This window comes from Argentina silus, assembly GCF_951799395.1.
Source record: "Argentina silus genome assembly, chromosome: 6".
Classification (NCBI taxonomy): Eukaryota; Metazoa; Chordata; class Actinopteri; order Argentiniformes; family Argentinidae; genus Argentina; species Argentina silus.
This window is the reverse complement of record NC_139660.1, coordinates 10,809,920-10,825,411: the sequence shown is the minus strand read 5'-3', so window position 1 is coordinate 10,825,411 and position 15,492 is coordinate 10,809,920. Positions and strand designations below refer to the sequence as shown.

Here is a 15,492-nt window from a genome sequence, read left to right as displayed (position 1 = left end):
AATTGTCTTTTTGGGCAGAACTACAAGTGAAAATTACAACTGTACCACGAGTGGCCACTAGGTTTTGCGGCGTGTCCGATTATCCTGAGTGGAAAGGAGAACTTTTTTCGAGTAATGGGACGCACCCCAGCATTTCTGGTCCCTACTGGTACTCTAGATCCACATGGAACGTCTATAAATCACTAGGATAACAAAGAGGGCGCTTTGAGAATGACAGAAAAAGAGTAAGAAAGGATTGAAAATATGAGAAAGAAAAAAGAATTCAAGAGGGAGACAAATAAAGGCGCAAGAAATGTCCTTCATGACTGGTGCAAAGCTCTAGTCATTCCTCAAGGAAAGCCCCCCCCCCTAGATCCAAGATACTGGACTCACTGGCCTTGAGAGGTGGTCTCCCTGCCAAAGGATCTCTCTTTTAAACCAAAAACAGCCGGCACTCTACTAGATGAACGTTTTGCACACGGGTGATTGGCAGTTATTTATTTTTAAATCAATTCCAATATGCTCTTTTGGTTTGTGTATCGGTTTGCGGTTCTGGGTGTTTCTGCATATTTTGGAATCTTTCTGTGTTTAATTAAGCACTTAATATAAACACTGTTGATGACTGGGTGAAGTGGATGTGCCCACATGTAATTCACAGTCGACCCAGAAGGTCCACGAGTTTGTTTGAATTGATCAAAGGATAACACTGATACAATGATATCATATAGAACTTTAGAAAATAATCTTAGTGAGAACTCTAAATGGAGTTATGAGGCTGTTTTAGGGTATCATGTTTTTGTGTGCAAAAGATCACGGTTTGGGTTCTAGTTATTTTCTGCAGAAATGATTCAAAATGACAATAGACGGTACCTGTAACGCTTTTTCGGTTTGTGCCCAACCAGCAGTGTATAAAAAGGAGGAACATTGACGAGTATTTGAACCAAGTAAAGCAAAAAGAAATGTTGAAATTGAGTTCAATTTATCAACAGAGCATTATCTGTGTGTGTGTGTGTGTGTGTGTGTGTGTGTGTGTGTGTGTGTGTGTGTGTGTGTGTGTGCGTGTGTGCGTGTGTGTGCGTGTGTGTGTTTGTGTGTTTGTACTGTATGTGTGTGTTGGGGATGGGGGGCCATGTTATCAAGTGGCCTGTGACTAATGTGGTGAGTGAGATGGGAGGTGGGAGGAGGGATGTGCAGGGGGATGACAGCCGAAATGACAGAGTGGGGCATTCTCTGGCTGACTGTGACATAGTGGTGTGTTAACAGACATGCATGCTGACCATGCTGACAGCCTGGTCCTCAGTGCGCCCATGTGCATGTCTAACACCAGGGGGCGTCAAAGTAATTGGTAAAGTGATCGTCAATTGAGTGCAACATTGATCATCAGGGATATCAAGATGTCCAAATGATGACCAAATAAACAAAATCTAAAAGTCTAAAAAGGGAATCAACCACAACCAACCATTTGTTCTAGATCTATCCTGAGGTCTGTTGGCAAAGTCCCCTTCACAATTGAAAAACAGACAAACAAGTGAAACCCTCAAATGGGTTTAATTCAGAAATAATTCAGATTTTGTGTGTGTGTGTGTGTGTGTGTGTGTGTGTGTGTGTGTGTGTGTGTGTGTGTGTGTATTCATTGAATGCAATACAGAATTAATGCACATGGAGGCACTGATGTCTTTCAAATGTAGAAATGATGGAATGGTCCCTATAAATAAGTGAATGGAGGCTGGTGTATGTAGTAATGATTAATAAAGTTTAGCAAATCATCATCATCATCGTCACTGTGACCAATCAAATACACACGTATCATCAACACTTAGTTACAGGTATGCTATCTAGGGTTGGGCAATATCCAAATGTTCTTATACACAATATTACTTTAGAAAATGTCACAATATACGATAGCATCGTTCATTTCAGACGTATGGTGTGGACATACAGCGTGAGCAAAAGTGACTGAACTGCAATCCATAGAGTGTATGGCTGGTGTTGTAAATAGTCTGGGGAAACAAAGAGACATATTTTCATTGCTAGATGTGTCTTGCCTTGAAAAAAGTGGAATACTGCAGTTATAGTTACGCACATATCTGTAGCACTTTTACAGACCATTTTCTGTAAGAGAACAATATCACGATATGCATGAAAGAGGCCTAAAACAATGTTACATGCTGTGGTTATGTCATGCCTTATCTGAGAATGGAGAAAAGTATTCATGTGCTACTGACGACAGTAGTGCAATATTGGCAAAACGAATGTCAGACACATTATTAGGCCTACTACGCTCACAAAGCCATGGCATTGCATGCGAGAAGGCTTTTTCGCAGTGGTCTTCTTGCTTTTCAGCTACTCATGTTTCTGTGAGATTTCTGTCGGCTGTAAATCGCGCCTCGCCACCCACCTCGTCCATCCAGGCTACTTGTCCCGTCTGCACGATGGTCAATAAAACGATTAATTAAAAAAAGAAAGCATAATCGCTTATGTAACACGAGTATAATATGATGAATACATTATCGGTTGTCATAGGCTATAGATAATTTCAGTGGTATTTGCTTCAACCAGATGCGCTGGCGCGATACTAATTGTAAAACGATGCGAGAGTGACCTTTAGAAGGATAGTCCTATTATTGAGGAGGACACATTCCCTGAACACACGTCCCGTGGACTTAAATAATCCTACAAATGTAAGCATTCGGCTTATTTTTCTCATTTTATTTGAGAGCACGTAATATGCTTATAAACAATTGTTGCTTGCGTGCCGTGGACGTCTGAACAACAGGTCGTAGCTCACATATTAATATGCAGTTCGACTACTGAATTGATGGTCGGAAGGGGTCGCTACGTACAAACAAAACGCTCGTTGGTTCCAATAGCAGGTGACTGCAGTTGAAACGATGTATTATCATCAGGGCTTCTGACCAGAGAATCCTATAGGGTGAATTAACTGCGTCGCTTTGGTATTTCGACATTTTATTTCTTCACCCTTTTCGATTAGTGTTGCTTTTGAGGCAAACATATTAGCCGTGTTGTATTTTATTATGCTAATACTAAAAAAACATTTCATGATTTGGTTCTATTACTCCCTCGCTTTCAGTGCCAAAATGTGAGAGGGGAAGAGACATGTTATGCAGGCTACCACGAGGATAGCCTATTTACGCTCCCATAATAACTTCGATGCGTTGTCCGTAAATAAGTGTTCAGGCATCGTCATAGTGCAATAGTGTTAACTTTGAAGAGTAGGTAATCATATATTATAAACGTCATGTAAGAAATATAGGCAAATTCAGGCTTAATTATTTATATCAATAGGAATCTGTCAGTGGGCATATAACCTACATATTCTGTTCCCAAACAGGGGGGAAAAATAGGCTATGCTATATAGCCTATCATGAAAAAGACCTTAGCAGGCTGCATCCATGTTCTGCATTGTAAAGGCATATTGGGCCGCACTTCTAAATTGCCCTGCGTGATCTGTAATTAAGTAGGCTATTGTATTGTTAACATGCTGTTAAACAATAGATACTTGCTATGTAGCTGCATAGTAATGGGATTGAGCCGTTTGTGTTATTACCCGCTCATTAACTTTACAAAATGTTAATGCAATATTGTTAGTAATTACAACGTTATGGCCTACACATGTATAGGGGCAACATAAAGTAGATTTAAAGTGTTACCGAATATAAGTGTCTTGTCAAATTGCATTCTGAAAATAATTTACTAAATGCAATTCAACAAAGGACCATACGAGGCTGTCAACTTCATACATAAAAAGGACATTTATGAAACAGACACATTGCATCAAAATGTATGCTTAAAATATATATTTTATTTCTTTATCGAATCTAATCACATTGTAGGCCTATGGTCCAAACAAAGATTGAGCAGGCTTATTCAAATAAGTTCTGATGTAGTCTAGGTCCTACCTATATGTTTAAAATTATTATAATATTATTTAAGGGTCCATCTATAATCTCAGTATTTTAAATGGTCTGTTATAACAACATTATTTTAAATGTTTTTTCATCGGCCTATTATTTTCTTAAGAAACGTATATGAGCTGAATCACTTTGGTAGCCTAGGCCTACTTCACATGTTCACTTCGGGTGGAATCCTAACTCCAGATCCGCGCGGGTAAATCTTGCATTGATGTCAATGGGAAATTTGCGCCACGATTTAAGCGCGTGGCTCTCGAGTTAGGATGTTCAAGCAATACAATAACACAACAACAAAAACAAAAATCCTTATGTGCACATTATCATCCTTAACGGATGAATGAATTTCATGTTGGAATTTACATATTGGCCTATTTCATAAATAATCTCGGATTTTGTTGATTACAGTAGGCCTATGGTATATATCTTGACAGATCTGGCCTCCTTGCTAACATGATAATAACAACATAATATGACATTATTTCAATCCATAAAATAATTCGCTGTATTCAGAGATAGATACATTTTACTTTTGGTGGAACTCCTCTTTAACAAATCATCCGATCATCCGATCCGATGATTGTGTTATAAGCCTGCACAATAGCAACACATCTCAGGATTTCTTTATTTTTAGAAGTTATAACAATAATCATGTTTTCGACTGCTACTATTACTTACTATTATTGATGTGCTTTGAGCGTGAGCTACAATATTCTCTCTCTCGCTCTCTCTCTCTCTCTCTCTCTCTCGCTCTCTCTCTCTCTCTCTCTCTCTCTCTCTCTCTCTCTCTCTCTCTCTCTCTCTCTCTCTCTAACGTACATTTAATTGTTTTCTTTACCTGCCAATGTTTATTGTGTCGGGTATTCTCGCCTTGATTTCCCACCCCTTATTTCCCACAGTAGAATAACATGTGCTTCTGTTAGTCTCTATCATTATGCTTTCCAAAGGTGGCTATGGGCGCACTAACCTGACTAAAACAGTGCTAAAATGCAGAACTTTTATGGTGACATGTTACAAGGCTAATAGGCCTATTAATAATTTCCTCGCATTAACATACCACTAATAATAGACAGCATGTTTTTAAAAGAATCATATTTGCAGGGTAGCATGGTTCCTGTAACAAGTGTCACAACAAACATTCTTATTTGCCAACTTTATTTTTTGGAAAACGCTTAGGTTGGCTTGGCTTTCAGTTTTCAGTGGATTGAACTGAATAACTTGTTTCAAATATTAATTCTGAGAGAGAGTATCTTACATGGTGGCCTAAACTCTGAGCAAAAGCTTGTGGAATTTTGATGGGAATGTTAGCACCTTTTGAGTGAGAATGACACATGCAAAGTTTTTGTGCGCTCCGTTTGGTTACCTTAAGCAACAGTTCTCACCCTGCTTTGCTCCTCTCGCGGCCAAATGATCTTCATTTAGCATTTAATTAGCTCGCCATACGTACCACCTCTTGCACTGGGAGGGGGTGGGGCGGCGAGGGGGGGCGAGGGGGGGCGCTTTCATCTCGGTTTATGTTTATATTCCGCGTTGCGGCTCGAAGTTGCAGAGATATTATTGTGGATAATAAATATTAATATCACAGAGAACATCAGTGTCTCAATATCAAGGGAGGTACTGCATCGCATGAGCTATTATTTTGATGTTTCAAAAACATATTCAAAATGTTTACAATGTTCTGTTTTACATATTCGTTATAATTTCTAATGGTTCAATGGGTGTCACACAAAACGTTTTCATATAGCTTATTGAGCAATATGCAGTCCCTCAAATCATCATTGTACGCCTTCTGAGCAGGGAGTTCCTCACACACCTCTCCTTATTTCATTGCAGTGTGTGTGTGTGTGTGTGTGTGTGTGTGTGTGTGTGTGTGTGTGTTTGAGTGTGTGTGTGTGTGTGTGTGTGTGCGTGTGTGCGTGTGTGTGTGTGTGTGTGTGTGTGTGTGTTTCAGTGTGTGTGTGTGTGTGTGTGTGTGTGTGTTGTGTGTGTGTGTGTGTGTGTGTGTGTGTGTGTGTGTGTGTGTGTGTGTGTGTGTGTGTGTGTGTGTGGCCGCTTAGAAGGCCCTCTGCCCTCTGCTGTAGTTTTGCACATGCACGCTCGCCTTGTCGTCCTATTGGATGTCCACATTTGGGGAGGAGCAGCGCGAGCAGCCAAAGGGAAAAAATGTGGACTGAGTAAAAAAGTTCCTTGTAGTGAGTAGTGACGGATGCTCGAGCCTCACTAGTTTACCCAATGTTCGCCTCTGCAGACTGCGCTAAGCGTTTACTCCAGTCACCCTGGCGAGCCGTATAGCTTAAAAAGATTTCCCCAAGATCCCTTCGCAGACAAAAAAAGTTGAAGGAAACTGGAGCTACACATCGTCACTGACGTTTTTGGGAGAGTTCGTTATTCTTGTAAGTATTACGGGAAGCTGAGGCGAGGAGAGAATGCAGGCGCGCTACTCCGTCTCCAGTCCGAATTCTCTGGGCGTTGTGCCTTATATGAGCAGTGACCAGAGCTACTACCGGGCCGCAGCCGGCGGTGGATACACCGGGATGCCTGCTCCCATGAGCATGTACTCTCATGCGGCCCATGACCAGTACCCAGCCAGCATGGCCCGGGCGTACGGACCCTACACCCCTCAACATCAGCCTAAGGACATGGTCAAACCGCCGTACAGCTACATCGCTCTCATCACCATGGCAATACAGAACTCACCGGACAAGAAGGTGACCCTGAACGGGATTTATCAGTTTATCATGGAGAGGTTCCCATTCTACCGAGACAATAAGCAGGGCTGGCAGAACAGCATCCGGCACAACCTGTCCCTCAACGAGTGCTTTGTCAAAGTACCCCGGGACGACAAGAAGCCCGGCAAAGGCAGCTACTGGTCCCTGGATCCGGACTCCTACAACATGTTCGAGAATGGGAGCTTCCTACGACGCCGGAGACGGTTCAAAAAGAAGGACGTGCAGAAGGACAAGGATGAGAGGCAGGGTAAGGATCCGTCAGTACGCAGTCCGGGCCGAGAGCAGGAGCAGCCCGTGCAGGGCTCACAACCTGTGCGCATTCAGGACATAAAGACGGAGAACGGGACCTCCACCCCACCACAGGCCTCGTCCCCCAGCCTGAGCACCGTGCCCAAGATCGAGAGTCCTGATAGCAGCAGCAGCATGTCCACGGGCAGCCCGCACAGCGTGCCCTCCGCACGGTCTCTGAGCATGGAGGGCCCCGAGCATCACCACCACCCCCAGGCCGCGGCGCAGGGCTTCAGTGTGGATAACATTATGACTTCCCTCCGGGGGTCGCCACAGGGCACCACGGAGCTCACGTCCCCTCTCATTGCATCCTCTCGGACAGGTATTACCCCATCTCTATCACTTAACTATTCCCCTAACCAGACGTCTGCCTACAACTCACCACCCTGCAATCAAAACCCCATCTCTACAAACTCTAATGCAACTTATCATTGCAACATGCAAGCCATGAGCTTGTACGCTGGGGACCGGGGAGGCCACCTCGCGCCATCCACCACCGTGGAAGAGACCTTGCCCGACTACTCCATCACCACGACGACCACGTCCCCGCTCGGGCACGGCAACCTTAGCACGGGCCAGGACGCCCATCATGCGCACCAGGGCCGGCTCGCGTCCTGGTACGGGGACCTGGGCCATCTGGGAACGAGCTACCCGGCACAACAACAGAACTTCCACTCTGTGCGCGAGATGTTCGAGTCGCAGCGAATCGGTTTGAATAGCTCTCCAGTTAACGGGAATAATAGCTGTCAGATGGCCTTTCCCTCTGGCCAGTCCATCTATCGCACCTCCGGAGCTTTCGTTTATGACTGCAGCAAGTTCTGAAAACAAAAACAATAATATGTTTTTTAAATGAATAACTTTAATATATATTTCGATCTTTACTTTAACTTCCCCACGGTCCTGTATTCATCCCCCAAATGGACTTAACAGATTCAGAAAGATTTGTTCTGGTGTGTGAGGCGTGTCGAATAACACGTAAGTTTTTCTCTCACTTTGATAACTTTGTTTTTAAAGATTGTTTTAACGCCAACATTTTATAAGATTGTTATTAACTGTAAATGGCATATAGTAATTTATTTTTTAGAAAGGGATATAGGCCTAGCTTAAAGTTGGATGTTGTGGACCAAACACCAAAAAGTGTTTCCAAATTGAGCTGCCTTAATTATTGTCCCAATTGTTCTGTTATGAAAACGTGGGGAACTTGTATACTGACGTATCTATTCAATTTTTGTCCTATTTGTTGAAAGTATTCTGAAGGCATTACATTGTTTGTCTAATAAAGTGCCATTCTATTTGATTCAATTCGGAGTGATTTATTAGAGCCAGTGGATATAGTCAGACTGCTCAGGTTGTGCTCAATTCAAGGTTTAAATCATCTGGGGTTTTTAAATGCTGACGTAGCCTAAACAAAAATATTTTCTCCCAATCATCCTCTCTGAAAGGGACTTTTTTAGGCTATTTATATAAGCCTAACGCAAAACATTTCAGTTGTAACTGTAATCATGATTTTCAGAAATCAAAGCTCTGATTGGCCTTCTTTTTTTGTTTTGTTCTGTGGCGTTCTGATATGATACAAATAACAATTGCAAACAAGAACATTTCTGTTAAGTGTGCGGTTCGGCCTCGGGTTGTTGCAGCGCAGGAGAGAGTTAGGCCTACTTTGTGTTTTTGATAAATGCTGACAGTTAAAACAACTTCACAAAAACTGGTGCTATATCTACTCAGAGACTGATTATTTCAAAATAGCCCTGCAAGCAATAGACTACATAGTCCGGCTAATCCACATTTTCTTGTGCATTGGAACTGCATCAGAACTGCATCAGAGCTTTCCGTGTATTTATTCTATATTCCTTAAACGAAGCGGTTATATTGTTATTGTTACGGTGACAGATCTGTTACTAAATAATATACAACATTGTTTCTTTGTTTACCAACTTCGGCAAATAACGTTTACACTCTTTAGTTTAGGCCTAATAGGCCTATTTTAAAATGGAATGGGTCTGTGCAATGTTACAAAATATGCAGAAGTTACAATTAGCAGCTCACGGGATGACATTTGATAATGTTATGCACAACATTTAGTCTAACTCGGCCAAAGGGTTTTGTGTAGTCAGCAAAATGATGTTACACAGACATGTGGTAGACAGAGAGAGAGAGAGAGGCAGAGTTAGAGAGAGAGAGAGAGAGAGAGAGAGAGAGAGAGAGAGAGAGACACAGAGAGACAGAGACAGAGACAGAGACAGATATATAGTAGCCTAATTACGATATCATACAATAATTTGGCAAGCCTCATTAACTTGTTAAAGAGTAAAACTGGCGATAAAAAAGGCGCTCTGCGCATTGCTTGACAGCTTAGCTTGTTTTCCCCGAGAAGAGACCCTCCGTCATCATCCTAACCTCTGGGAGTTTAACGGGTCCTTGGTGCACGGCGAGCCAGGAGCCAAGCGTTGTATTACGGCTATTGATGAAGGGCTCGGGCCCTGTTTAGAGCCTCCACGCTGCCAGGGTTGTTTGGAGTAAGTGACCACGTGTGTTTACAGACGTATAATTCATATCATGCCATGCATGCCTGAAATATTATCATTGCCAGATGTTTGCTTATTGCAGCAACTTATGATGACACATAAAACAAGTCCAAGTGCCCCCCACACACACAAACACACATACACACGTGCGCGCGCGCACACACACACACACACACACACACACACACACACACACACACACACACACACACACACACACACACACACACACACACACACACCACACACACGCACACACATATACAAATATATTGTGGTTTTACTTTTAGGCTATTTCTGATCCCAATATTATTTAAAATCCCAATTCCCGATTTCATGATAGCATGAGATAGTCCTAATATAGACTGTTTGTTTTTAAACAAATAGTTTGTTTTTAAACAACTGTGTGATTGTGTTGTGTTATTTTCTTTTATTATTGTTGTTGTCGTTTTGTTGTTGCTGTTGATATTATTATTAGGGCATTTATCATAATTGTTTATTATCATACAAACAATATCATAAAACAATCGTATAAATAATAATTTCTTGGAAGAAAGAAAAAAGATATTAGGCTAGACAACTTGAATAAAACCGTCCAATAGATTCGCAATTAGTCATTAAAGCTGGGGCAATTTCGTCGTTAATTGAGTGTACAGGGGTTTAGATAAAGCATCTGCTTGTTCTGTCAACGACAATATCTTCCACAGCCTCTGTCCAAGCATGTGCTTCTCGGTCTGAGCGTCATGGAGTGACTGGCTCAGTCAAACGTACGAGAGTAATGAATGCAGCCTATGCATTATATCACATACCTCCCCGTTAAACCAGCAGCCTACGGGGCTTTGGGTTCAGGGGGAGTGGAGGAGACATTTTTACTCTCTGACACTAGCGCTTTTCTGAGGCCCAAATGTAGTGCAGGTGTGTCCGTGGAGCAAGTCAGAGGTAGTCTATAAGCAGTGAAAAGGTGGCTTTGTTGTGATTGCTTGACTTGAAAAAGTATTGGATTGAGAATGGAATGAGTGAACACTTCACCGCACAAATGTTCCCATGGGTAGTCCGCATGACAGTGCAGCACACCCTTTCACACTCGAGACTTGCATTTCGGGATATTAGCCCATTATAAACATGCAATGCAATACTTATAAAACACATATTGTTATTGCTCAATATTGTTTTTGTAAAAGGGGAATACAATTGTAGCCTATACATGTATATTATTATAATGCAAATAGTTTAGCTTTAAACATATTTTTTTCATACGCAGAGATCCCACACTGTTTGAGTCCTCTAGTTTAGATGCATAACCATAATTGCGCTAAGATTCTTTCCGAAGTAATAAACAAACGTCACGTCGGCGCACAGAGATTAATGGCGCTCTCACCTCCGAGCCAGGTCAGGAAGGAATAAAATTCAATCAGCGCTGGGAATGATTTTTCTTGGGACGGAAAAGGCATAGCGCGAGGCGGAGGTCAATGGGGAGGATGTCAACAATGCTTCATGAGAGGGTGAAGCGGACCTTCCATTATGAGCAGCCTCTACTGTATGGCTTGAAGACTCTCACGCGTTGTTTACACAAACCACTCAATAGGAATACACGTGTTTACGAGTCAGAAATGTAAAATCGATTACACACCACTGATAATAAAAACCGAGGCTATTTAATGACTAAGCCTTCTACTACTGCTTCAAATAAGGCCTAAATATGTATAGGCTATACACACACGTACAACCTATTTAAGTTGACCTTAAGCATCAAGAAGACCTATCAACTATTTGTGTCAACTTTATTTAGGTAAAAGTTAAAGTGAAAAGTGCTCGCATTTATTGTTTGATTAGATAAGATTAGATAAGACTGTTGGCATTATAACAAATATTTAAATTTCATTTAAAAACACGTAGGCCTATTCTATATCAAACGTGCTTGTACATGAACATCAAACCCTGTTATAAGGACGTTGGCGGGGAGTCCAAACATACATGTCTATATTTTCCCTCATCGTTAGCATAATATTTTATATCATAATATTGAATAGGCTACTTGTGTAACATGAAACAAACTTTCTGAAAAACAAAGGTTGGTTTATCATGACAATTTTAAGTTACACCTTCTCTTTTGCCACAACCAAAAGTAAATTGTCTTACGCTGTTGGTCTGTTCTATGTGGCCATTTCAAATAAAAACCTATATGTTCATGTTATCGAGCAACTGACATACAGGCATAGCATCACTGGGCCTGGTGTTTGTGTGTTACAGGTCGTGTAAGAAAAAAAACAAGAAAAAAACAATTCCTAAAAAATGTTAGCATTAAATTATTATTGGGAAAAAAAAGCTTATTGGGAAAAAAAAGCTGAACTGTAAGCATACATCAAAGCAAATATGACCGCACCATTGCCTATCGCCTCAATCCTGATATTAACATATTATTGTGTGTTATTTTATGTAAGGGGCTGGTGCAATTTAACACCTAAAACAATTTTTGTTATGTAGCGCACAATGACCTGAAAACAAAAATGAGCACTTCAAGTCTGTTCATAAAATGATAATAAGGTGTTCTTTAATTCACTGCCACACACAACATTTTCAGATAAGCCTATACTCACTTCGAATGAGGTTGTTCATGCACATTATTCGTTTTTAGTGCGTTAAAGTTCCTTCAGAAAGAGGCTACCCAATCACACAGGACTGCGGGGGCTGTGTGGTGCCAGGGCCAATAGTTTATCAAATCCCCCTACAACACACACACACACACACACACACACACACACACACACACACACACAGACACACAGACACACACGAGAGGGATCCGCCGAGATGTGATGCATAATAGTTTATAAGACCTCTTCAGTTGTAAAAACCCTTGCAATCGGCTGCACTCGTGAAAACATCAATAACATGTCTCCATTCATCACATCTGTCTATAGCCAAGGCCTATACATTACAGGGCGGTTTCCCGGACACAAGCCAAATTCTGCTTTTTAGAATAACAAAGTATAATATATGTCCCGGAAACCAACCAATATGAGATGTTTCACTCAACTGTGAGTGTATACTGAGTGTCGCAGTGTGTGTGTGTGTTTCTGCCCGTCCGGGCTGGTCCTGTGCGGGCAAGCCCCGAGGCGAGCCCAGGGGGAGGTCAGAGCGTGCTTGACGGCGCGCCATTTTCCAAATCCCTTCGAAAACAAGAGAAGTGACGGTGGAAATTGCCACTGCCTCATGGTGAAGTTTGGCTGGACTCTTGAGTTACTACGATGTGTGAGGTTCTATTACGTGTGGTATGCTATTGTGTAATCGAGGGAGGTTAACATAATCAACTGTCATAAACCAATAGGCCTAACATAGCCCATCTCTCAATACCAATTAAAGGCTTACGACGATGACTAACTGTTGGCAATAAAAATAGAACAGGAAACAGTAGGTTAATTCTCCATTTGTAAATCATTAAACATTCAATATTAGGGTGCACGATAGTGTGGCTGCACAAGTGTTATTAACACCTTAAAGGAGTGAAACACTGCATTGGCGAGTTTTCACATGATCTGATCAATTTCAACACATTCTAAGGAAGGCTTTCTCACAATACTGTTCTCTATTAGGTCGTCAGGTGGTGACAGTTATACTCACATAAGCTAAATGATCTTATAGGAAAAGCAGAAACAAACAAACACACTTTTCGATAAACTAATGTTCATGCCTACATCTCTGTGCCATTAGTCGCATTTGGGGGCATTTCCGATGATAATCTGCGTGTTTTATTGAAGATAAATCCGAGTGCGAGTTCCATTTCCCCACCAATCCCTCTTTTAAATGTTTATTTATCTGAGCAGTGGAGAATGTCAGAAATGCAGTAACAAGGTTCAGATGAGTTATATGGGCGCCATTTCCGTCGATTTTTTCTCTCGTTCACTCTCTCACTTTTCAGGCCCAGTATGCACGCTGTTCTAAAGGACCAGTGGTCTAAAAGATTCACTCGAGTGAATACACCATGCATTGGCCTATACATTTGAATAGAGTGGCATTGTGAAATGGACTTTGAAATGTACAACAAAACACACAGATGATGCATTAAAAATTAAAGAAATTAGGCTAACAACATGTCACGAAAAACGTTTAATATCAAACCAAACACCCTATGGTATATGACATTGCTAAATAATGAATGTAAAACATGACTGTAATAATTAATGTATTAATTAATTAGGCCTAATTATGTTTTATAGGCTTATAATTACGCACAGACAACACTTGTTGATGATATGCCCGTTTTGAGGTGTAACACTATGAACTACATAAAAGTTGCCTATATTATACCTATAAAACAATATAGCCTAGACTTAGGCTTATGCCTAAGCTTTTGATAAATGCTTTGCTGTTGTATGTTGAGCCTCATGTATCAAGATCTATGGAAAAGACAATTAAAGCGCTCTAACCTGATTAAACTAGTAGGCCTATACACTATAGCTTAGAAGCGCATTTGTTAAGAATGTTTTTTCCACAGGTCCATAGGTGTGATAGACCTTTCATAGGCTTTATATCTGTAACCACACATTATGATAGGAAATAGCCTGTGGATATAAACAACAACGGAATGAGATAAGGCTATATAGTGAACCATTTACCAACAAGGCTATTGCTATTGAATTTAGGCCAATATTTTTTTCTTCTTGTCTTCATTTAATGTGAAAATAAGAAATGCGGCGACCTACACTGCTCTTACATTCTCCTCAGCAACCCGAGCTTGAGTGGCTTCAGTTCCCGTGCTGAAAGCCGAGCTGAGGAGCACATAGGACTGCGTGGCGGCGCGCGGCCCGTGCACCTGTGTGCGGCGCGAGGACCCGGCACAGTGGAAACTGGTGTGTTTTTGCTCGCAGTCGGGTTCCAGGGCCAACCTCAAAGCGCCATCTGTTTCCAATTACGAGTCCACACAGACGCAGTGCTGTCTCCGCCGGTCAAACTGCGAGTTTAAATGTTCTAGGTGTTGTCTTTAAGAAAAAAGAGAGGCAAACCCACCCTCAGTTCCCTCTTCGCAAACCTATTTGAAACCCTCAATTTTCCATTTAAGCAGAATGTCAAACGGCTTTTCCATAAAAATAACCCCCCGATGGTTTTCATTAGACCCCATGAATGGAATATGCATGCCATAAAGGCACTTCTTTTGGGCAATTTCTACTCATCACGTTGACTTTTTATTTCTCTCATAACAGTGGGTCTAATTAGGTATACACACTAACTTCCTTTTTTCAGTTCGATAAAACTACAGTTATGCCTAATACATTGACTACAATAAGAATAAACAATGTATGCCAAGTTTTAGCGACACAGGCTATTTGCTGAGCCAAAGACAAGAGGCTCAATGTTCATATTCCAGCAACGACAAAGGTCATTACAGAGAGATTTGGTCCATGCGCCGCCTCATGCGCGCTGGGTTTGGAGCGGGTGATAGAACGTCTAGAATGAAACACATTTTCAGAGTTGGATCCAGCCCGGGCTCGCGGAAACGCATTTCCTGTCAAATAAAAGGGGCAGTGTGCTCGCAGGGCAATAGGAACGCCGAGCACGAGGAGGGAAATGACTGAGGCTAAAGGCGACCTCAGGGCAACCTGGGAGTGCTGGCACGGGGCATCTCAGAGACAACATTTCACTAAAGCCTACTGACTCGCCTTGAGGTTTTCCTTAAACACTGTCTTTTATAACGTCTGACAGTATAGAAAACCTCTATGGCAATATTGGTTCTTATTTAGTCTCTCAGTCTATCCACAGCTTTGTGGCATGGTGGCGGGGCATATATTCGGGGATGTACAAAACAGCTAAAAAAAAATAGGCCTAGGTATAATTATACTAAAGTGTGCATCATATTATTATCATCAATTAATTTATTATTATTATTATTATTATTATTATTAATAATAGTAATAACAATAGTAATAATAATCATAATAATCATAATATGAAAACGCTATAAATGTAGGCCTACATATATTTGCAAGAAAGTGTTTATGCATGAACATTTCAACTGAATAATCACAGAATCAGCTGAACAATGTA

At 41.4% G+C, this 15,492-nt stretch overlaps 1 protein-coding gene across 1 annotated transcript; it reads left to right on the top strand.

Annotated features, from left to right (window-relative positions):
* Positions 1 to 6,106: 6,106 nt before the first annotated feature.
* Positions 6,107 to 8,227, top strand: foxc1b (forkhead box C1b). The gene has a single exon (XM_083672469.1). The coding sequence runs from the start codon at positions 6,335 to 6,337 to the stop codon at positions 7,745 to 7,747; it is 1,413 nt and encodes a 470-aa protein (XP_083528595.1). The 5' UTR covers positions 6,107 to 6,334; the 3' UTR covers positions 7,748 to 8,227.
* Positions 8,228 to 15,492: the final 7,265 nt, after the last annotated feature.